Below are 24,258 nucleotides of genomic sequence, written 5' to 3'. Positions count from 1 at the left end.
ATCTTATATATGTCTTTAATATTTCATGTCGTATCAATATGCGAGTATATGACCGTTCACCAAAATCATGTCTATACCCACTAATGCTAAAGTTCCCAAAATGTAGTAGAGAGGATATGACTACTTGTCACTCATTCCTACCGGGTTATATGCTATCAAAGTAGTTGTTGCCTAATCGCTTTTAACTTATAATATTACTTTATTTCAAATTGTTTTCAACGTATTTCCTCACTCACGTTTTCTAAATATTTATCGCAAACGTGATTTGAGGCTCGAGTACACGCTAACGTTATCTGCGAAATTCGAATTTCTCATGACTGACTTGTTCGCTAAGTTAAAATAAGTGTCACACAATCGTCGACTCACTGTCACAAAAGTGCGATTGTAACACGATGCATGAATTTAGCTATTCTGTCGCCATCAAAGAAACTGGTTTCTGAAGAAGCTTCACATCAGCTCAGGTTCGATTCGCCGGACCCTATACGGGATGTAGACTATCATTTGGGTGCATCTTGATATGCATGCCAAAAGTGATATATTGACATTTGTACCTTAGTTCTTCACGCAAGTGTTAATCTCCTTTGAAATCTATGAAGTGGACTATCGAGGATTACTATAAAACTCTCATTTTCTCTCGCTACTTATTCTCTCTCTAGATAAAAAGCAGAACGCGCGATCATCGACAACCCTTTCTTTCCTCTGGTATGGATTTCCACGAAATGAAAACATGTTGCATCATCGTATGCTCGACATTTGTTGCCCTAGTTTACATCCCACAATACTACTATGACTAATTTGTCACCCAATCTACTTAAATAACCTAAAAGGCTTGACCCCGCACTGTTTAGAAAATGGGCTTTAAGCATGTTTTGACGTTGAATTTCACGAGTCGATTTGAAATAGTTTTCTAAGTAATTGATAAAAGTATTTTTAAGTACGAGAAATATAATTTCATTTAGCTGTTGGAAAAAACAAATAAACCATGATAAATTATCATATAAATAAGTTCAGTTCAAATTTATTATTATTATTTTTACGTTTTCAATAGAAATTATATTAAGAAATAAAAATTATTAATATTATTTGAAAATATTATTTTTTCAAAGAGATGAAGAAAAATTAAGGAATTTCATATGTGCGAATCCTAAAAAATATAAAATAAAATTTAAAGAATATTCATTTTTGGCAAAAAAAAAAAAAGAAAAAAAAAAAAGAAAAAAAAAGGGAAAGATTATTTATTGGTTTTTTTTTTTTTTTTTCTTGAACCCGAAATTTCCGGGGAAGTTCACGCGCGCATTGCAATGTAAATTACAATATTGGGTATATAAATTAAATTTCCCAAAATTCCATTATTTATTATTAATAATATATTTTTTCCCCATCTTCTTCCCCGTAGGGTTGCAGCAGATAAACGCCACCACTCAACACGCACCTGTCTCTATAAACTCTCAACATACAAAGCTCAAAGTTCTTATTTTTTCACTTCATTTTCACTCTCCTTCATTTCCTCTGTTTCTCCTTCTTTCTCTGCAACAATGGGTGCGTCACTTCCACCCAAGGAGGCCAACCTCTTCAAGCTCATCGTCGTAAGTTTATCGATTCTTTTCTATGTGCTTCATCATCACTTTAATCATACTTCGATCGAAGTTAAATAGTTGTACCCTTCTTTCTTCTTCTTCTTTTCATTGGACAAACCCTAGATTTTTCTTGCTGAACTTTCGGCTAGTTTTGTATGTTCTTTCATTGAGGAATGTGGGGATTGGAGGAAAATTTGGACATTCTTTGATTGCATTTTTGTTTCATAGGAACTAGTGAATAAGTAAGCTACTTTTAATTTTAATTGGGTTGCGTACTACTTCAGTGGATAATAATAACGTGATTTGGTCGGTTTTTTTGTCGATATGATATTCATCAGCTGTGTTATTGGTCAATATTTGAGAGGCTGTTGCAATGGTTAATTGAGTTTTGTGTTTTTTGTTATTATCTATTGTAGAAATCATACGAAACAAAACAGTACAAGAAGGGCCTGAAAGCAGCTGATCAAATTTTGAAGAAGTTTCCCGAACATGGAGGTAGTTCCAACTCTTAGTTAATGATTATTCAATTCAAATTTGTATCTGGCATCCGTGTTAAAACGATGTACCAGTCTTATTTGTTATTATTTCTTTTCCACCCCCCCTTACTATCTTCAATAATTCTTATTTCTACACAATATCAGAAACTCTATCCATGAAGGGGTTAACGTTGAATTGTATGGATCGTAAGCCTGAAGCATATGAACTTGTTCGATTAGGATTGAAGGTTTGTGCATTTTTTTATCGTACTCGAATTTCATTGTTTCATAATAGCTGATTTGTATCATAGTTCCTGGTCATCTAAGTTTGTGTTTTGATGCAGAATGACCTAAAAAGTCATGTTTGCTGGCATGTTTATGGTCTCTTATATCGTTCAGATAGAGAATACAGAGAGGCAATTAAATGTTACCGGAATGCCCTGAAAATAGATCCTGACAATATTGAAATTTTACGTGATCTGTCACTTCTACAGGTTTGAACTATATCTTGTTCTTTTAACCTGTGGTTTTCTGCATTATATTTGTGCAACATGGAAATATCATTCGTTACATCTGAATCTTGATAATATACTTCTTTGCGGTGAATTTTTGGATGATACTTTGAGCTATTAACAACTATAAATTTACAAGACCTTTTATTTGAAACCGAGAAACTATTACATTGATGTGAAATTTACAGGAACTAATGATCCAATTTAGGCTACTATTAGGAAAGTTTGTTCACTGTTATAAGTATTACTAAACAGCACCAAACCTCTGACAGTAGGACTTTGGACTATCTCAAGCAGAGTTTTCTTTTAGCTGTATGCAATATTAGTCACTGGGAAAACCACCCATTGAACTTCTCTGTCCTAAAATTTGTGGCTAACTGTTGACTTGGTGACTCTTACACTTTCTGCTGACATAGATGTAGATGGCACTGCTATGGCCGTATAAATAGCATAAGTTTGTGGTGAAGTAACTAGAAGCTTGTACAGATTCAGAGCTAATAGAAAATATAGCATAGGTGGTGATAAGAAGGAATGAAGAAAAGAGTTTGAATTGTTGGGTGCTAGAGGCTTGGTCTATTTAGAGAAAAGTTGATTTTCAGTTGGGAGTTGCAACAAATTGGAGTAAGAACGGTTGGACCATTTTGACAGATTATCATGCACAAAATCTTTTTTCTTTTGAAACATAGCCTCAGGATCAGTTCATCATTTTATTAGGGGGAGGGGGGAAATTAGTATGGCTAATGTAATGTCTTATCTTTTAGCCTTTCTCTATATCTTCCTTCTTGCCCTCTTAATGCATCTAATCTCATTTTATATGTACTTTTTAGAGATTCTTTCTTCCTTAGTTTCCTGATCTGGAACATGCATATTGGACCACGTTTTGGTGATCTTTATTTGATGTGTTTAATCTTAATTACTTTATCGTTATGATGCAATCATTTTCTTTATTATTTGATTTTTTGGTCATATGTTTTTGGCTCATTTTTACCTTTAATGTTGCAGGCCCAAATGAGAGACTTGAAAGGCTTTGTTGAAACGAGACAACAACTTCTGACCTTGAAACCAAACCATCGCATGAATTGGATTGGTTTTTCTGTAGCTCATCACTTAAATTCAAAGTACGTTCCTATCTGTTTCACTTGTAATATGTTCAGTAGTTGTAATGACTTATTTGGCATAGCTTCATAATATGAGATTCAAAATATGGATCCATTTACTTTATGACATTTGAGAATTTATACAAGTGAGTTTTCTATTTTTTTTTTCTCTAATTTTATTTTCAGAAAAAGGAGAATTGTTAAACACCATCACCAGCAATGTCGGGGAAACTTTTTAAGCTCCCAAATCTTCCCGAAAAGCTCTGGGAAAAAAAAAAATAAAAAAAATTAAAGCTTATGAAAATAACAATTTTGTACAATATCGATGTTCTTGAAAAATAATTTTAGAAGTGTATGTATATGTATTTTAAAAAGTTATTTAAAACCACAGCTCATGGATTGGTTTTAATTTTGCTCTTGTTAGATAAAGAAGTTGAAAAACTTCTGACTTTAATATGAGAGACAGTTCATTGTTCTATCTTATAGACTTAAGTAGATATTTCACTATTTTTGTAAAGGTTGCCAGATTATTTTACTCTAGTATTTATTTTTTGTGTATTTGAGAGTATCACCTCTGGTTTTCTGCTTAACTTCTTTCTTTCACTTTTAGTCCATCAAAAGCAGTAGAAATTTTGGAAGCATACGAGGGTACGCTTGAAGATGATTATCCACCAGAGAGTGAACGCTGTGAGCATGGAGAGATGCTCTTGTATAAGGTTTGTATATATATATTAGTCTGTTCTGTTAGCAAAGTTTGCTTTGTCAGTTCTTCTTGATGAAGTTTCTGTACATGTCACAAGGTTGAGCTTTGTTGGCAATAATTACTAGCAAGTTTATTTTGGTTGATAATCCATTTGTATTCTTCTTTCAGATTTCTTTGTTGGATGAATGTGGTTTTTTTGAAAGAGCTCTTGATGAGTTGCACAAGAAAGAGCCAAAAATTGTAAGTGGGCTTGTCAATGCCATCTCTTTGGGGTTCTCTTTAAACTAACATTTTCAGCGAAAACAGAGTGTTATGTGTGGTTTTTTATTATGAGATTTTTTCTTGTTATGCTTGTTTTAGGTGTTTGGTATCTTGTAACTTTTGAATTACTTTAATTAATCGTTACGTTTTATTCTTTTGGATTGGAGTCACTTTTTATAGTTATCTGGGTTTGCTCCTTAACTTGGGCTGTTTTTTGTACCCCCTTATTGTAAGTTCCATGATTCTGAATTACAGTTTGGTTTCTATTGAGAAAGAGCTTTTGAAGGAAAAGTTTGTCTTTCTTGTCCGAACAAAACTATGAAACACAGAGAGAGAACCAGCAGTACTAACCAATCTGACTCATTTACAGGTTGACAAATTGTCTTATAAGGAACAAGAGGTTTCTCTGTTAGTGAAGCTTGGACGTCTGGAAGAAGGCAAAAATTTATACAAGACACTACTTGCCATTAATCCTGACAATTACAGGTATTAAATGGGTTTAATTTTCTTCATTGATATTTAGGATGTGAATCTCCTGCTGCCTTTCTTTGAGTAAAAAGATCTCAAACTATATGGCTTTTATGGAACATCAAAAGATGGACACTCTACTTTTTTGGCTCTAAGGCATTGGAGGAACGGGAAGGGAATTGGTTAAGTTTATTTCCTATTCCACAGGTTGATAGTTTTCATATTTAAACATTGAGTTCAATAAGAAAAAAAAAAAAAAAAGCGATCTTGAGGATGCTTACTCATCATAAAACCATGTTCGTTCTTTATTTATTGTTTCTTCAGGTTTCTCTTTCAATTGAGTTTTTATAAGAGAAGAACAGTTTATTAACTGCTTGAGAAGTCTCAGATAGCAGACTTCCACATAACTATGTTATCTTTCTATTTCCCACAAAGGTGTATGCTCACCCCATGAATGTCTTACATATTTAAATTTATGATTATATATTATTTGTAAACCATGATTGGCTGGCCCAATGGCGATCGACGACTCAATGAAAACATGGGCCTAGACTGAATGAGTTTAAGCCAAATGACTACCTACCTATGTTTTAATATCTTACAAGTTTTCTTAACAACCAAATGTGGTAAGGTTAGATAGTTGTTCTGTGAGATTAGTTGAGATGTATATAAGTTGGCTTAGACATTTACGGATGTAATATATACACACACTTTATTTCATCATTTCACTCCATATAAATACGCACACTTTAATTATAATCACATATCTTTTATTGTGACTTTTTAAATGAAAAATTGGCCTGGAAATCCATTAGATTAGGTTCCAGATGATGCTATTTTTTTCTTGCCACTGATTAGATACTATGAAGGGCTGCAAGTTTGTATTGGGCTAGTTTCAAAAAATTCTGAGTATGCTCCAGAAGAAATTGAACGGTTAGATGAATTATACAAATCTCTGGGGCAGCAAAATGGGTGGTCATCTGCTGTTAAGGTATGAAATCTTGACCAATATTCTTTTGAGCTCTTTTAACTTCATTTTCCACTTTTGTAGCGTGAGTTTAATGTTGGCTTGGGAAATATAATTGGCTCATTCTAGAACTTGACATGAATAAGATTTATAACTGCAAGCATATCTTTTGCTCGCTCTTGTAGAAAATGATAACTTTGGCATGACATGTTATTCAACAATGTGTCTGTTTTTAAAAATTAGTTTTGAATAAATTAAAAGAAGTCAACCTTATGTGCATCTTGGTATGCCCTGTATGTCCTTAGGACATGGCCCCAGAGCGTCCTTTTTCTAGAATTTGGTGGTTGAGGTCTAAAGGAACTCACTTATATGTAAAGGTATCTGTTTGTTTTTCCCCCTCTCTTCGTTCCTCCTTCCCTCCTGAGGTAGGATGCCTTATATTATTCAATTGATGTTTAGTAGAATCCCAATGTCCCATTTTACCCTTTTCAAAATCATATTAGTAGAATCCTGAGGTAGGGCAATCACTGTTATGCCTCCCTCATTTTTAATTTCACAGAACTCTTGATGAGAATGGTAGAACTTATGAGGACCTGCCATTATTTACTCACACGACGAGGGATCAGTCCTCCATTTTCTATGACTTTGCCCTAGGGCTTGGTCATTTGGTGTGGAATATTAAGTCTTTTGGTGTGTTTCTTACAAAGCAATGTTTATTATATTTACATTGTCTACAATGTTTTTGTGGTGGTGAAAAAATAAATAAAAGAGGAAGTCTTTAACATTGATGGGGAGCTTGGTACTGTTTCAATATGGAATGATGAAAGAGGAAACGTTGGCAATATTCCATTGGATTGTGAGTCAGTTTCAATGTGCAAATGAAAATCTTTTTGTGTAATAGTCTCCTAAGTTATTGGAAGAAATCAGGGTAAGATTATCACTGATTCTAAGGAGGAAGAAAAAAAAGGCAAAGGAAGAGATTGTTGAAGTTAGTGAATTGCGTGTTTGATTGTCCTTTTGCCCAAAATTTCGTGTTCTTACATGAGACGGTGCTTTAAACCCTCAATTTGGGGTTAGAGGAGGCTTATTATGGAAAACAGGTTCCTTTATCTCATCGTGTGGAATTTGGTTAGGAAGAAACAAAAAAACACTGGTTTTTTTTTGGAAAGGGGTGAGTGTTTGGCCCACTTTTGTGCAGTGCCATGGATACATGAAACTATTATTTTATGCAATCGTTTCTTGTAATACCTACAAATAATTTTCCTTATTGTATTAGTTTGTCCATCTAGTTGTTGTACACCTTATTTTCCAAGTGGTCATATTATGTTTATTTCTGCACCTCTGAATGAAAGATGCTTCTATTATTAAGAGAGAGAACTCTGTTGTCATTGTCCTTCATATTACTACTAGATCACTTACATTGTAACTGTTATTATTGTCCATCATGAGACCTTTTCTAGTTTAAATTTCTTGATGCAAGTGGCTCTTTTGCAGAGAATACCACTTGATTTTCTGCAAGGTGACAAATTTAGAGATGCGGCTGATACTTATATTCGGCCTCTCTTAACCAAGGTACTTATGTTATGGCTATTCGTTTTGTTTCTTGGTTATCAAATTTGTAATGGACGCTGAAATTTAATGAATCTGTTTGTTATTTGCTTCAGGGAGTTCCTTCTTTGTTCTCTGATCTTTCCCCTTTGTATGATCAGCCTGGAAAGGTTAGTTTGCCCATTCCTTTCTTTTTTCTTTCTTTCTGTCTTTAAAGAAAAGTTTTGAAACCCTTGAATGGAATTTTTAGAATGTCTGTATTGCTTGAAAAATCAACTCAATTAATTTTTCTAATGTTCCTTTCAATGAACTCTTATTCAGGCGGACATACTAGAGCAATTAATTCTTTGGTTGGAGAATTCAGTCAGGTCAAGCGGTCAATACCCTGGCAGGTAATATTTCTTTTTTCTTTGTTACTGGTACAAGTATTTACCCTTTTGTAGAAGATTGAGATACTCATCAAAACTCCATTTTTTTTTAAGTCTTATATCCCACTTGGAAAGTGCAACGATCTGCCTTCTTAGTTGGTTGATTTGCATCATTTTTAAAATTTGGTATATCAAAGGATTATAAGGAAAAAAAGAGGTACAAATTGAAGGATAAGACACTACCATGAAATCCAATGGATTAGTGAAGATTTTTTTTTTCATTGATTTAGAATATAAAGGAACAGTAATTGTTCATCAATGTCATCGATTTTGTGCACTGTATGGCTTCATTTTGGTAAAAACGAGTTCATCTTCTGTAATAATCCTCTTTTATCTTCAGTGCTGATTGGAGGGCTTCTTGTTACCTTTGCAGACATTCATGCAAATTTCTTGATCCAGTGCTGATTGAATTATTTTCTGTTTTCTATAAACAGTGAAAATATATAGCATAAATGAGTTTGAATCAAGTACTAGATCTAGAATATCAAAACAACAATATCTCAAGATTCTTCATCATGTTAAGGCTTTCTTCACTATGATGATTCCACGGAACGTTAATCCAACGAACCTTTACCTTTGGCACAATGCAAATAGGATCTGAGTTGAGAAGTCTTGGTTTTATTCAGAGACCCTCTGAAGTTTAGGCTAGGGAATATCCAGTCACCTATTTTATCTTTTTTAAAGTAATTTTGGTTTCTTACACAAACAAAGACCCTCCATAGTTAAAAAGTTGAGCCATCTTCTCCAAAGTTAACTTTGTAAATACTACTTTTGAGGAGATACAGCTAATGGAGTTTTAACCTTTTAGCTTCTTCAGAACCGCTGAGCTTCTCTAGGAAGAAGGTTCACTAAAGAACTTCCAACTTTGTAGGGATTCTTTTACAACCAAAATTTCGTTAGAAAAATGAAGCATGTTGAAGTAAATAATAAATGACTTAAAGAGAGTGAGTTCAAGTCATGTGGCACCAATTAGGCTTCCCGTCTTTTTCTTTGTTTGTTAAGTGCAATATTGGGGAGGGTTTGGTTGCTTATTTTCAGAAAAATTGGTGGGTGGACGAGATTCCCCTTCACGAGTTAGTTTCCTCGTTTATATCATATCTTCCACTAAAACATTTATTTTGTGGATTTTGTTCTTTTGTCCCTTGAACTCTCTGCCTCGTTGTTTTTGGGTTTTACGTGTCATCTTTCTGATGGTGAGGTCGTGAGACTTCTTTCTATTCTCCATAATCTGTGCCTTGTGGGGTTAGAGACTTGGTTATGGATCCGAATCCTTCTTGTATTCTTTCTTTTGGTTGTTGTTGGCCCCTACCTCAACCCGTCCCACCTCTACTTTCTCCTTTATTTGGAAGATTAAAATGACATGTTTTATACGGGAGAGTCAGCACTATGGATTGTATCCAAAAACATTCTTCTTCTTATCCTTGAATTGGCGTTTTCTTTGTAGGCGTCAGTCTGAGGATTTGCATCACCTTCTTTGGGGATGCCTATTTGTTCAGTCCCTTTGGACCTGTTGGTTGGCTTCTCTTAATTTATATTTGGTTTGAAATAGGAACTATGCTGCTCTAATTGAGGAGAATCTCTCTTGGGTTACCCTTTCGTGATAAAGGCAAAGTTTTGTGACATGCTAGCTTCTTAGCAATCTTGTGAGGAGTTTGACTTGAGAGAAATAGCAGTATCTTGAGGAAAATTGAGAGGTCTTGTGAAGAGGCTTCGGAGTTGGTGAGGTTTGATGCTTCTTTGTGGATGTGGGTAGAAGACCTTTTTATAATTATGAGCTTGGTTTGATTTTGCTGGATTGGAGTCCTTTCGTTTAGTCCTTGGGATTTCCTTTGCATTGACTTGTTTTTGTATCCCATATTTTTTCTCTCATGTTTCTCAACAAAAGTTCGATTTCTTATAAAAAAAAAAAAGAGAGAGATAGCCCTATCTCAGTACCTAGTATGTACCCAAGTAATATGATCTATAACATTTACTGGATTTTTCATGCCTGGTGAGTAAAGCATTAGACAGAAATCAGGCTTCCATTCCAAAAATGTTTCTATCTGGCATGGTATAGGGGTTATATTATTATTTATAGCCTTTATTTAATTCACATTGATGATCCACCTGGGATGGCTTTTTTACCCCAATTAAAGAAAAAGAAGTAGTATCATTTCACAGGGAAAGGGATGTTGAAGAAATGTTTTTCCAATTACTGAAACATTTATTTCTGTTTCTACCTTTTGATGTTCTTTGCTACAGTACCGAAAAGGAACCTCCATCAACACTCATGTGGATTTTGTTCTTACTGGCTCAGGTTAGTGTTTGTCAGTTTGATGATTACTTTGACATTGTTTTTCTGGCGACTTTATTTATTTGAATATTCATTATGCTCACGACATTTTGTGTTCAGCATTATGACAGAAGGGGCCAATATGACATTGCTCTCTCCAAGATTGATGAGGCTATAAAGCACACTCCAACTGTCATCGACTTGTACTCTGTAAAGGTGAGGCAGAATGGGGAAAACAACGTTGCCATTGATTATGATTATAGTAGTAGTTGTTGTCTTATGTGTGAAAATACGCATCTCTTATTAAAGCTTGTGGTCTTGAATTAAGTGAAATTCCTTCAACTTCTGAAGGATTTTTTTTATAAAAAAAATCTAATTTCCTGAGAGCTCTTTTTTAGGCTTTGCCATCTAATTTGGTGGTTCCAGTTTTGGGACTTTTACTTTTGAAGCTTCTTAGTTGAATTGTTAGTTTTTGGAGGAGTTTCTTAGCCAACTTTTTATTGTTTTGGCTATTTTTTATTTTTATCTTTAGCTGTTGTGGTTGTTTTTTGAGTTTGCTTTGGAGCCGAGCTTTAATTTATTGGTCCTTTTTGTTTCTTGGTCATTTTCTTTTGTTTGTATTCGCTTTATGATGTTGTCTGTTTTCTGGTTCTATTTCTTTTTATTCTCCTCGGCAGTTTGTATCCTTTGAACATTTTCCTTTTCATTGTATCAAGGAGAAAGCGTTTCTGGTTACAAAAAGTAGTAGTTGTTTTACAATGGTCGGGGATGTCTTCCTGTAAGATTTAGGATTAATTTTTGTACGATTTAATTTAATTAGGTTTTCATAAAATGATTAGCATTGACATTTAATATACGTAGGCACTCAATATGCTATACCAGGCAGCTTTAAGTATTTAACGTTACATATTAAACTTGTGATGAAACTTATTCTCAAAACTTGTTTTCATAATAATATTTTGTAAATAATAATTATGATAGGTTTTTTAGAACTTGTGATTAAGGTTTTCTTCATTTTTTAATGATTCAGGTTCATGTTTGATTTTTATTATTTCTATGTATTGTTATACTACAGAGCCGCATATTGAAGCATGCTGGTGATGCAGCTGCTTCTGCTGCATTGGCAGATGAAGCCAGGTGTATGGATCTTGCAGATCGGTACATAAATAGTGAATGTGTCAAGCGTATGCTGCAGGCAGATCAGGTTTTACTATGATTTTACTCCTTCAATTTCTGCATTTGATATTTTGTCTGATGCATGACTTAGTTACTTACGTACTATCATTGGGCTTTTACTATTATTGTTTCCCAAACACCTTCATACTTGAAGGTGGCCTTGGCAGAAAAAACGGCAGTTTTGTTCACAAAAGACGGAGATCAGCACAACAATCTCCATGATATGCAATGCATGTGGTTTGTCTCCATCCTCTGCCATGTCTGTCAACTATCCTATATCATTGTTCTCAATTTCAACTAATGGGGATCTCTCTCTTTGTTTTGGGGTGAAGGTATGAACTTGCATCTGGTGAAAGTTACTTCCGCCAAGGAGATCTTGGACGGGCTCTGAAGAATTATTTGGCTGTCGAGAAGCATTATGCTGATATTACCGAAGATCAGTTTGACTTTCATTCTTATTGCTTACGGAAGATGACTCTGCGTGCATATGTTGATATGCTCAGGTTCCAAGATCGATTGCATTCTGAGCCATATTTTAAAAAAGCAGCTATAGGGGCCATCAGGTGAAACCTTTTTGTGAGACCTATTTTGTTTTCTTTTTCTTCTGTTTGCATCGTTTGATCCAATAAGACATCTCGCCATTCTTGCTCTCCAACTAAGATGCACATATTTAAAATAATGCAATTTCTATGAATGTGGACAGAATGGCAAGGACACGACTATCAAAATATGTTTATTTAAGTTCATTTAATTTTTTGCACATTTCGATGCCTTTCATGTTAGAAACTCAATGTTCCAAATGTAATAAAAAGAAAAGAACAAAATATTGAATATGTATGAGAAGGTGTAGTAGCTAATCACATATTTCTCTAATTTACCTTCTATGCATGCTTCAAAAAGATTATGAAAGATCTAATACATGTAGTTGAAGTAGAAGATTATAATTATTAAACTTAATTAGATCTGATGTTTCATTGATTGGGTTCACAAAAATGACCGCAAATTTAACAGAAGATTTAAACTTCAATCTGACGAAGATTTAGTCTTTTGTTCGTTTATGCTATCATTTTTGCATTCTTCCTTACATTATTTTGATGAAATGCTTACATGGTTTCTTACCCTGTTTACAAACATGTCCGCAAATTTAACAGAAGATCAAATTTTAGTCTGACGAAGGATAAAAGAAACAATTACACCACTTGGGATCCTTTACAAGAAGAGCCTCCATAAATTTATCACAAGATTTATTCTTTTTTTCGTACACACGGCTATCGTTGTTGCATTCTTCCTTCCATTATTTTGGCAAAAAGCTTACATGGCTTCTTACTTTTGAGGTGCAGATGCTATATCAAGTTATATGACTCTCCTCCAAAATCAAGTACTGGAGAGGATGATAGTATGTCAAATTTGCTTCCTTCTCAGAAAAAGAAGATGAGGCAAAAGCAGAGGAAGGCCGAAGCACGAGCTAAGAAAGTATTGTGTTTTATTACTGTAGCTGTTGTTGGAGGTTTTTCTCTGTTGATTTCTTATGTATTCTGTTTCACATTAGGAGGCATATGTGAAAAATGAAGAAACAAATAATTCCGGTGTCTCAAAGTCTGGGAAACGGAATGTCAAACCTGTTGATACAGACCCACATGGAGAAAAATTGGTGCAGGTTGCTTTCTGTCTGTTGTGTGTGTGGTTTGGTTGGTTTGTGAAGCTCCATAAATTTGATTTCCGAATTTATTTAGGTTGAAGATCCATTACTGGAGGCTACAAAGTACTTGAAGTTACTTCAGAAGCATTCTCCTGATTCCTTGGACACACACGTACTTTCTTTTGAAGTGAATATGAGAAAGCAGAAAATTTTACTTGCTTTTCAGGTGTGTTATACGTTATAGATCAGATCTTGGGATTCTCCCTACCTTTCTTCAGAATAATCGCCCTATCTGTGTTATATGAAAATTGAGTCTGACGAGCAACGTTTGGCCAAAATAGTTGCCACAGCTGTGACTTAAATCTATTTTTTTCTTCCCAAGTTTATTCGAAACATTATCTTTTGTGCTCGTGCTTTCCTGTAGGCTGTAAAGCAGCTTCTAAGGTTGGATGCGGAACACCCAGATTCTCATCGTTGTTTGGTATGTTGCATCTGATGTGCTTAGTTTCATAAGGCTACTAGGCTGTTTGATATGTTATCTTTGTTGATTTTTTTTTCTTTAATGTTTTTGAATCCAATGGGTTATCTGAATACTTACACTTGCAAGATTGTTTAAAAAAATGACGACTCATTTTAGTCAAATTTGTAATACATTTTTTTATAAAAGCAAAATTCCTTATATTTTACTCATTATTTCAAAATTAAGAAAAATAAAACGAGGTTTAGAAAATGGAATAAAAGAAGGAATTTGTATTTTTCTCTTAACACAACCTTTCTTTCTAGGTACTCTGATTTTATGCCTCGTCAAGGGGTAAAGAGGTGTGATTTCAAACCATGATGGACACCTGCCTAAAATTTAATATCCTATGAGTTTTCTTGAGAACCAAATGTAGTATGGCTAGATGGTACTCTCGTGAGAATATTGAAGGTGTGTGGTGTATGCAAGCTAGTTTGTACGTGTATTAAAAACAATGAAATATATATAGATAACTAACCATGCTCTTTCATTACACTCTCTAAACCTCCTTTCGCTCTTTCTGCCAGCATCTTGTATGACTCTCAAAAATACAATTAAATTTATCATACTTCTCATTATAGTGGATTCTACAATTAAGATATTACATTTTAATTCCGCTAGGACATGCATTTTCAAATTCAAGAAACATAATGGATATTACATTTGTGTGTTGTATCTCTTGTCTTTATTAACTGTTTTTTAGAAAAGAAAGTTATTTTATGAATAGATGTTTCTTTTGCTGGCAGCTTGTATTTGTGTTTTCTGTGCACGTCTTTAATGTGTTTGAATGTTGTGGGTTGTTTAAAGCTCGTATGAATTTGTACGCAGATCAAGTTTTTCTGCAAGGTGGACTCAATGCCCGCTCCAACAACTGATGGTGAAAAACTTATTTGGAGTGTCTTAGATGCAGAGCGTCCTCTGATCAGGTTTTAAAATTTCTTTATGAGTTACACCTTGTGTTTATTCTGTGCTTTACTCTAAATGGCTCTATCTACTCCTATTGCAGTCAAGTGCATGAAAGATCATTGATGGAGGCAAATGAAGTTTTTCTTGAGAAACATAAAGGTTATCATCGTCTGTATTGCAGTCCCATATACCATAATACTGAATATTTAATTTTAATAACTTTGACACATAAGGGATATCTTGTTTCTTTTTCTTTTTTGGGAAAGAAAAGCAATGCTATTCATTTCAGTATTGAAAAATCATCAACAAAATACTTCTGATTAGAAAACTAAATCCTCGAAGATCCAAAGTAACCTATAAATACAAACGATGAAAATGGTTAGGCTCTTTTCAACTCTAAAACCTTCCTGAAAGGGTAACACAGAAATAATTAAAAAAGCCCACTCCCGGAAATTCAAATACAATTTCTGAACATAATTCTTCACTCATCTAAGCTTCCTATTTTTGAAAAAGGATAATCGTTTGGATATTTGGAAAGGCCGCTTCCTATTGAAATGGTGTATAGCTCTATAATGTGTTTGGATTACTCTATACATTTTGCAATGTGTTTTTTATACCTTTTAAAACAATTTTTTTTTTTTGCTACTGCAGATTCCTTGATGCATAGAGCTGCAGTTGCAGAAATGCTAAATTTATTAGAACCTCAGAGAAAATCTGAGGCTATCAAATTGATTGAAGAGTCGACAAACAACATGGTGCCAAGGTTGTACATTTTTATTGAGTCCTATTATTTTTTTGTCTATACCGGATATATCTAGATTTGTTGCTTCGCATAAGTAATGGAATTAAGATTTGGTATTATTAGAAATGGAGCACTTGGGCCAATTAGGGAGTGGAAGCTCAAGGAGTGCATTACCATTCACAAGCTCCTCGAAACAGGCCTTGTTGACCATGCTGCTGCATCAAGTAAGCAAAGGAGATCCCTGCCTATTCATGTGTCCAATTACTTTTTAATTTCAAACTTAGTCATAGTGTGCATCGTTAGAGGTTTGATGATTCTCTTATAAGCAGGAATTTATAGTATTGCTAATGATATTATTTGTTTATTAAGTTCTTTATATTCATTGTATAAGATTTATCCTATTTTAGTTTCAAGTAGTTGCTCCTAAGGATATGGTGCAGATCCTTATATCCACTACATAGGATAGACCCGTGCAGCCCCAACAAAGCGGAAGAATGCTTTTGACTGCAGTCCGAAGTGTGAACTTTTCTAGCCAAGCAAAAATTGACCTCATAGTAAGATGGTACTCGAAGGGAACATAATACAAACAAGACAATCGTCCAACCACAATCTTTCATGAAATACAACCAACAATCATCCCCCTCAAAATAGGCATTCCTGCTATCCTCAGTGGGAACAGAACACAAATTGAGAAATGAACGGGTAGCCACATCATTAGCAATAGTTGCTATCAGAATCCCAGTGGCAACTGCCGTTATTTATTCGTACCTTTATCTCATCATTAGCAATGGTTTCCCCATGCCATTATTTATTTTACTTCATCTCATCTCTAGCAGTAGTTGCCATCAGAATGAGTTAGCAACTTTCAAAATCAAGCTGTTAGGCCCATAACCAGGTTCAGTCTTTATTGTACTTGAATAAAAGATCAAGTGGTTCTTTTTAGGTATCCTGATAGTATGATTGTAGCACCCAAATATGTATATGTTGTGGCAGAAGTGGAGGACTGGACTAGTTGTAAGGTGAAGATTGCATTTTGAGGCTAATGCCCCACTTAATGGAATGGAAGTCAATTCAGAAGTTGTTCGTGGGGGGAAATTTGGTATGAAGCTGGAAATCAATACTTGTTTCCCCCAACGACGTATAAATATTTACCAGATTTTTTTTCCGTATTACCGTTGTGTGGGATATTTGGGCGGTAAAGTCACCCACAGTAAATTTTTTATCACCGTGCTGGTTGAGCATATGAACATGGCTAGGTTGTAAATATTAAATAACAAACAAGATTTCTGTCTGTACTTTATACTCCCTATTTTAATGGTGGAGGGAGGTTTGACAAAGTATGATGGTGGCACACTGGCATTAGTTCTTCATTTTGTAACACAAAAGTGCGAGTTATTTATATATTCTAATCTTGTGTTGTTTGTTGCGAACGTGAATGTTACCATAGGATGGAAAACCCGATGTTCGGAGTTCTTCCCTTACTCGGCCTACTTTGAAGGCAGTCTCAGCTCTGCCGTGAACAACCAAACATTGAAAGATGCAGAAATGATCGGTGCCAATCGAAATGCCAACTCTGTTTCAGATAATGGGAAGCTTGATGGATTCAAGGATCTTACTATTTGACCGTGATGCCTAATGCCAACCATAATATTGTTGCATTTGCAGGTTCATTTTTGAGATGATATATGTCCTTAGATGATTCAAAAACATCATTCAGAAAGCTGCCTACAGTCCGTTAATTACTTGCAAAGAATCAACGACCACCGTCACGTGCTAGGTTCATAGCTAGCTGTGGCAATTCGGTTTGTAGTTTGTTGAAGATCATATTTTGCTCTCTTTTTTTCTTCACCCCTTTTATTTATTTTCTTTTCTTTACCCATTTCTACTTTGCCTTGCCCAATTCTCTGATATGTATTCCTTCTGGAAATGTGTATAACTTCCAGTTCCCATTGCATTTGAAGGGTCGACATTTTCAGTTGCTCACAATTTTTGTAGATTCTAGACAAGGATGATGATGTATGTGGGTTTTGCTCCAATCCAATATCTGAGGTTATACTTAGGTGAAGAGAGCTAAGATTCTTTCCCATTCTCCATGTCCTCCATGGTTATACGATCATCCTGCGATGTAGAGATACTGAACTTAACATAGTACTTCGTCGGTCGATTTGACTATTGCTTTGTTATGTATAAACACCTTGTATGGAAATTTTTGCTATGAAATTACTGATCAACTTTTATGTATTTGCCTTAAAGATTATATACCATCATTTGATGATCATATCTGCAGGACAGGTTTTGGCAGCCAAGAGTGAGTCATTACATAAATTGAAATGATTCTTGAAGGAGCTGTAGTTTATTGATTGTAAGTGCAAATACTTGAATTGATGATTCACATTAATCAAGCAAAACCTGACCAAACCAAGCCAAACGTGGTTCGTTTATGGTTCGACTCTGGCAGTCTGCTGCAATTTGGAAAGTTATGAAGTCGACTATTGTCGATTAGTGTCACTCGAGTTGAGCGAATATGGTAAGTCTCATTTTGATCTTTTTTTCCCTCTAGATTTCATCGTTTGCTCTCTACTCGTACAGTGATACGTGTGTCGTTTAGGCTTATGGTTCTGTTTCCCTTCGACTGCCCTCTGCCTTCTATAGTCTTCCTATACTACAGAATTTTTTCCTTTCCTTAAATGATTTTGAAGCTTGACTCTGAAGTTGAGCAGATGAACCATAGCCCCACGTGTGCGCACACAATAATAATAACAATAATTCCTCGTTTGGTCGATTGATCAAATCATCCATTGCCCAATAATTAGAATTATTGAAGTAATAAGTTAGTATTATTTGAGTAGTTACTTAGTAAAATGATAATGAATTAATTGTGGCATAGCCCATTAATTAGGTATGCATTTATAAGACATTATACATTAGGTATGCAATTTATAGTGTAGGGAATGCTACAATTTGCATACTAAAATCATCATTATTTGATGTATTATCCATTAGAATTGTGAAGGAAGGATTTATGAGGTTTGTGGAGGACCATTACTTTACTGGAACTCAAAATCTGTTCTTCCTTCTCTAACTGCAACTCCCAAGGATATTGTAACTATGATTTTTTCGATTGAATTATAGAATTTCGCTTCGAAGTCAATCTTATCAATAATATGATATTAACGGAGTGATTGTTGGATTCAAATAAATAAAAAAAATTTGAGTTCATACATCTTATTAAATGTTTGAAAATAAATAAATGGGTGTTATACAAACTAACATTTACTTTTGATAAATAAAGTTTTTGAATAAATGTTCGGAATAACTTAACTTGACATATTTTATTGACTGTACTTAGAAATTTGCATTAAGTGGATCATCAATTTCTCTATAATAGAACGTCCTAGAAGTGAAACCGCGAGGAGATCGAAAAGGTGTTGATATTGACAATGAATAAGGTTTCATCAATGAGATTGGTATTGCCTTTTGAACATAGGTTGGCATTGTTGTTTTATATAAATAGTATATATATATATATATATGTCAATTCAAACTTTTTTTCGACTTAGATCACCACGAAACCTATCAAAAAACAATGAAAACCGTTAGTAATAACTTTGAACTTTAAAAACGTTTCTTAAAAATTAAAAAGCTTCATTGATAGTTAAGTACTGCGTTTCAATTTTTTTTAAAAGTAAAGTAACATTAATACATAAAATTCCTCGAACAAAATATAAGAAAAAAAAATAGAATTTAAAGGAAGGAAGAAAAATTATGAATTGATTATAAAAACTAGAAGAGTCTTCCAACGTCAGTTTAAAATTAATGAAAATTAACATTAATGAAACAGCTTTAAAGTAAAAACATATATTAAAAAAAAAACTGAAAAATTAAATCTTACAAAAAAAAAAAAAAAAAAAAAAAAAAAAAAAAATCCTATAAATGGTTCTGTTCTCTCATCTAAGGCTCCAACTCCATCAAATCTTATGGTAAGTTTGATATCATGGCACTCATATGTTCATCAAATGGCTCCCATTTTGGTATGGAATTAGTATCAATTTCAATGAGGGAACCAACATTTGGACATGCCACCACACCCAGTTTGCACCTCAAAGCCCGACCCAAGACTGCCTCTCTTACCCTCAAATCTTCTCACATTTCTCAACCCATTGCAGGTAAGTTGATGATGATAGTAAAGATCTTGCCTTTTCCAACCCTTCTTTTGTGGGTGACTCTCCTTTTTTGGTAGGTGGGTTCAAGAGTATCGATGATTACGTGTCGAGAAAACCCGAGATAACTCGTGAGAATTTAATGGTGGAAGAGTTTTTGAACGATGGTTTGGTTTACCAATGTCATTTCTTGGTGAGATCATACGAATCGGGACCTGATAATAAGATGACAATGTTTTTCGTCATCAACCAATTACAGGTTCTAAGTTTGTTTGTTTAAAGAAACATATTTATACATGAAATGTGAATCTCTTTTGATACATGAGTTTTGATTAGGAGTCGAAACTAAATCACTTCATAAGCTGTGGATTGGTCGAAAGGGGATTGGGCAAGACGGGATTTGGCACAACACATGAAATGACGAAAAGGGACCTCATATGGGTCGTACATAAATTGCAAGTGGTGGTCGACCAATTTCCTTCTTGGTAAATATAACATATTTTTTTACATTCCCGTGTTTGCTAAGATGTTCGAGTAACATGGTTTTAAAACACGAATTTTGAAGGAACGACGTCGTTGAACTTCGTACGTGGATATGTAAACATGGGAAGAATAGCTATCGTCGAAACTGGATCGCTCGTGACAAGAAAAGTGGAAAAGTTTTGATCCGTGCAATATGGTTTGTTCTTGATCTCAATTCGAACACGGTTGAAACATCAATATGTTTTGATATTTAGTTTGTATTGCAGTTTCTATGTTTTGATGAACAAAAGAACAAGAAAATTATCCAAATTTTGTGAAGAATTAAAGGAGGAAATGAATCCATTCTTCTTAGACAGCCATCCAATCCTTGAGGAAGATAACATCGTCTCCCAAAAACTACATTTACATCAACACGATTGCACCCATGCATCTTTAGTTGTAAGTTTTAATTTTTAATAACTCCTTTTTTTTCTTTTCTAATTTAATTTTATTTTACTCGTGACTCTTCAAATATTGGTAGTCGAGAGTGAGCGATCTCGATATGAATCAGCACATTAACAATGCCAGTTATATCAACTTTGTTCTCGAGGTATGTTTTTTTCGTCCTTTTTATTTACCTACCTTTTTTCGTTATAAATTATTTCTTTTATTTATTTAAATGATATAATAAAATTAAAATGAGAAAAAATGTCAATATTTTGGTTTTAGGGTACTCCTCGATCCATGTTGGAGAATTACCAGCTCTCGGGTATAACAATCAAGTACTTAAAAGAATGTAGTGTGGATCAGCAATTGCAGTCGCTTTCTGTGCCCTTAGAAAACGACGTTGTGAATGGTACTCCTCTCATCCAAGATAAAGACCTCAAACTCCACCACTCAATTCTCTCCCATGGGATTGAACTTGTTCGAGCAAAAACCGTTTGGACACCAAAATTCAATTAATTAACGTATTATTTTTATTTTTTTGAGTACTTGTAATAATTTATTTAGGGCTTTTTAAAATTATTATGTTTTATAAGTTAAAAATGTTTTTATTTGCATTTTTACCATAAAAATCTAACAATTTAGTTTTAAAAAATTATTTTTTTATTTTAATGGTAGAGCATGTCCAATATTATTTTTATTTATTTATTTATTAATTATTATTATTTGAGGAAACATGACTGAAAACATCCGTCTCCATCCGTTGGACTATTTGGGCCATGGTTTGGGCCATGGCCCGGATTTTAGGAGATTACAAATCGGCCCAAAAAACAAAGCCTGGCCCATAGTTTCCAACCGCATGGAAACACATGGCCCATTCGCTTACCAAACAAGGGAGGAATATGTGGCCCTTTCCTTGTTACAACTTAATGCCACTATTTCCATATTTGCCCTAATTTCTAAATTTTATTACCCAATTTGCCCTTCTCGGTCCAACGTGCATTCAATAAATAACCAGTCGAGGCATTATAATCCCGATCAAAAGATTAGAGATTCAAATTTTTTAAAATTAATTTTTTTAAATAAAAAATGGAAATTAAATGCAAAGAGGGGGAGGAGGTGACACGTGTTTGTATTAGAGGTAATAGCATATAGTATATAAAGAGGCATATGTGACAGTTGCATGTGTTGTGTTTTTTGGCCTTTTAGCCAATTCTATGAATTCAACCATCATCTTATTTTTCAAAATAAATGTGATGTTACAAATATTTAATTTCAACTACGATTTATTATTATTATTATTATTATTATTATTATTTATTTAACTTTTTTCACGTGTTTAATTCTTGAAACCAAGATATTAATAATTTGTTGGGCACAATACGATATTTTTTAAATTTCTCTAGATCAAAATCTAAATGTTCCATGTTTCGTACCTTAAACAATTAATTTTAATTTTTTTAAACTCTAGATCGCTCCACTATGAACTTAAAGTTGTACTTTTATAAGTATAGGACGAATTGTGTCCATGTATATAACCGTTACGTACAACGGATTGTTTATGATTACAATTAGGTCAAAGGCAAATGACATAGAGATGTCTAATTGTTTTGTTTATGATCTATCATAAATTAAGTCCGTTTTAGGCAAATGAATTTATAAAGAAAAATTAAACACTACATGATTTAATCAATTCCCCTCGCTTTAAAAGTCGTCTGCTAGGGAAAGGTTTCTATACCCTTATAAAGGGAGTTTCGTTGTCCTCCCCAACCAATGTGGGATATCACAATCCACCCCCTTCAGGGCCCTACGTTCTCGCTAGCACTCGTTCCTTTCTCCAATCGATGTGGGACCCCATCAAATCCACTCCCTTCGGGGCCAGCGTCCTTATTGGCACACCACCTCGTGTCTACCCCCTTCAAGGAACAACCTTCTCGTTGGCACATCTCCCGATTTCTGGCTCTGATACCATTTGTAACGGCTCAAGCCCACCACTAGCAAATATTGTCCTGGTTTCCCTTGCAAGATTCCCTTCAAGACTTTAAAATGCTCCTGCTAGGGAAAGGTTTCCACACCCTTATAAAGGGTGTTTCGATCTCCTCCCGAACCAATGTAGAGATATGAAAATGGGTGGTAGGTCCGTTATTGATTTGGTTGAGAGGCAAAATCTAAATGATTTGGTCTAATTGTCTAAATGGGTTGGCGTGAAGAACCAATTTAGACATTGGTGACCTTATGATATGTTGGACACAAACTCCATCACGTGTGCCTTTCCCCTTCTTCTTTCTTCACTCTTCTTCTCTTGTCTAACCCTAACCAAACATATGCTCGGTCGCTACCAAACATCTCTCTTTACGATTTCAATCTCATCGTAAGACACGTATAAATTCCACCATAGTTTCATCCAAGATCGTTCCAACATTGTTTCGACTTGGTACACAATAACCCAATTCTTAATGTTTCAACGATTCAAGTTATTATGTACTCGAAATCACTGTTCACGAGTTTATGTACCTTGAACGTCTTTACCTAATTAATATTTGTTCTTGAGGAGCCACTTAGTTCTATCAAATATGTGTTAATTTTGACTATATGTTGGTGTTCATCCCTACAAATAACATGCTTTATTGACTTTTTTGTAAATTACATTTCAATATATAATAAAGTTTTAAACTTTATAATAAAATTAAAAAATTTAAAATATTAGGATAAAAGGAAGCAATAATATATGAATTATGAATAAATTTATATATAATTAATTAATCAACATATTATATGTTCGATCAAATGGTAATAAACCTTCGTTCCATTTATTTTATTTATTTATCATATATTATTATTATTATTATTTTGGTAGATTTTAACATTTTTCTATCATTATTTAATATATGATATTTTTAAGGATTTTTTTTTTTTTTTTTGATTGGAGACATAATTAGTGTCAGAAATTAAAACATTGGGATTCATTATTATTTTCGCACACCCAAATCTCTTGAAACGATTCTCTTTTTTTCTATGATGATTAATCCAAAATATAATCAAATATTTCACTTTTTTGTTTTTTTTTTTCCTTTTATTTCTAAGTTTTTTTCACACAAAAATATTTTGGACAACGTAATCTTAGTTCTCGATCTCGTTTTTTCTCATTTTTTTTCTTTAAGAATTTCTTGTATTCGTTTCGAGTAGGTCCTCACGAGTAAATAGACAGACATCTTTACGTTGTAAGTTTGAAAATTGGTCCCTTTCATTTATAACCATCGACCCTTTCAATTTTTTCTCCAAATTTATAAAATTTCATTACAATTTAATTATTGGAAAAAAAAAAAAAAAAAAAAAAAAAAAAAAAAAAAAAAAAAAAGCAAGATTAGATGATTTTGTTTGAAATTATGTGCCCTTTTGTAAATGAAATGAGTACCTTCTTTTTCTCATGACAAAACCCTATTTTATATGCTAATTATCAATTATGGAGGATTTTTTAAATTATATATAAAAAAAATTGTTAAATATTATGAAATATCATTGATTTAGAATAATTAATTTTAAGGTAAGAATTAAGGATAAATATAAATTACATAGTAACAAATCCAATTTTAGTTTTCTTTTTTCATTTTATGATTAATAAATAATAAAAATATTAATAGAAACTATTTATTGACTAAAATTAAAATTCATGATAATTAAAATCAATAATATGTTTTTTTTAAGGTCGGATATTCCTATGTTTCAATCTGAGCTGAACACATTTTACGAAAAAAAAAAAAAAAAAGTAATTTCATTTAACATGTGACATGATTGTACCCATTAAGCTATGTATATTATAATGTCTTTGGTACATATTAAATTAGTTGTCACTTTTAATAAATAATAATAATAATAAATCATATTGAAGAATGTCATTATGTG

At 33.6% G+C, this 24,258-nt stretch overlaps 2 protein-coding genes across 3 annotated transcripts; both read left to right on the top strand.

Moving 5' to 3' along the window:
• The first annotated feature begins 1,373 nt into the window (after positions 1–1,373).
• LOC111778820 (N-terminal acetyltransferase A complex auxiliary subunit NAA15) lies at positions 1,374–17,530 on the top strand. 2 transcript variants are annotated; one of them, XM_023658797.2, is made up of 26 exons: positions 1,374–1,586; positions 1,994–2,072; positions 2,219–2,301; positions 2,398–2,547; positions 3,568–3,683; positions 4,273–4,378; positions 4,534–4,605; positions 4,997–5,112; positions 5,953–6,085; positions 7,556–7,633; positions 7,726–7,779; positions 7,931–8,001; positions 10,279–10,333; positions 10,430–10,525; positions 11,385–11,513; positions 11,640–11,722; positions 11,818–12,048; positions 12,826–12,958; positions 13,035–13,142; positions 13,219–13,350; positions 13,549–13,605; positions 14,470–14,567; positions 14,648–14,706; positions 15,199–15,310; positions 15,413–15,513; positions 16,737–17,530. In XM_023658797.2, exons 1-26 carry the CDS (start codon positions 1,536–1,538, stop codon positions 16,910–16,912), a joined length of 2,679 nt encoding a protein of 892 aa, XP_023514565.2. In that variant the 5' UTR covers positions 1,374–1,535; the 3' UTR covers positions 16,913–17,530. The 2 variants fall into 2 exon arrangements, with proteins under 2 accessions (XP_023514565.2, XP_086975247.1); XM_087119121.1 differs by lacking the exon at positions 16,737–17,530 and adding an exon at positions 15,697–16,714.
• Positions 17,531–19,246: 1,716 nt separating this feature from the next.
• LOC111778784 (palmitoyl-acyl carrier protein thioesterase, chloroplastic-like) lies at positions 19,247–20,891 on the top strand. Its single transcript, XM_087119333.1, has 6 exons — positions 19,247–19,455; positions 19,530–19,708; positions 19,786–19,934; positions 20,015–20,128; positions 20,199–20,521; positions 20,641–20,891. Exons 1-5 carry the CDS (start codon positions 19,284–19,286, stop codon positions 20,386–20,388), a joined length of 804 nt encoding a protein of 267 aa, XP_086975459.1. The 5' UTR covers positions 19,247–19,283; the 3' UTR covers positions 20,389–20,521; positions 20,641–20,891.
• Positions 20,892–24,258: the final 3,367 nt, after the last annotated feature.

The sequence above is a fragment of the Cucurbita pepo genome, chromosome 17, assembly GCF_057944985.1.
Source record: "Cucurbita pepo subsp. pepo isolate OVF chromosome 17, ASM5794498v1, whole genome shotgun sequence".
NCBI classification, from domain to species: domain Eukaryota; kingdom Viridiplantae; phylum Streptophyta; class Magnoliopsida; order Cucurbitales; family Cucurbitaceae; genus Cucurbita; species Cucurbita pepo.
The sequence above is the reverse complement of the archived record's forward strand: the minus strand, read 5'-3'. Positions and strand labels throughout refer to the sequence as shown.

What these genes read in the sequence shown, in the direction of transcription:
- LOC111778820 (XM_023658797.2), top strand. Translation starts at nt 1,536, where the DNA reads ATGGGTGCGTCACTTCCACCCAAGGAGGCCAACCTCTTCAAGCTCATC. An exon ending in GGTGGTCATCTGCTGTTAAG is followed by an intron (nt 6,086 to 7,555) that starts GTATGAAATCTT and finishes GCTCTTTTGCAG; the next exon opens with AGAATACCACTTGATTTTCT. An exon ending in TTCGGCCTCTCTTAACCAAG is followed by an intron (nt 7,634 to 7,725) that starts GTACTTATGTTA and finishes TATTTGCTTCAG; the next exon opens with GGAGTTCCTTCTTTGTTCTC.
- LOC111778784 (XM_087119333.1), top strand. Translation starts at nt 19,284, where the DNA reads ATGGCACTCATATGTTCATCAAATGGCTCCCATTTTGGTATGGAATTA. An exon ending in CATTTCTCAACCCATTGCAG is followed by an intron (nt 19,456 to 19,529) that starts GTAAGTTGATGA and finishes CTTTTTTGGTAG; the next exon opens with GTGGGTTCAAGAGTATCGAT. An exon ending in GTCGACCAATTTCCTTCTTG is followed by an intron (nt 19,935 to 20,014) that starts GTAAATATAACA and finishes CGAATTTTGAAG; the next exon opens with GAACGACGTCGTTGAACTTC.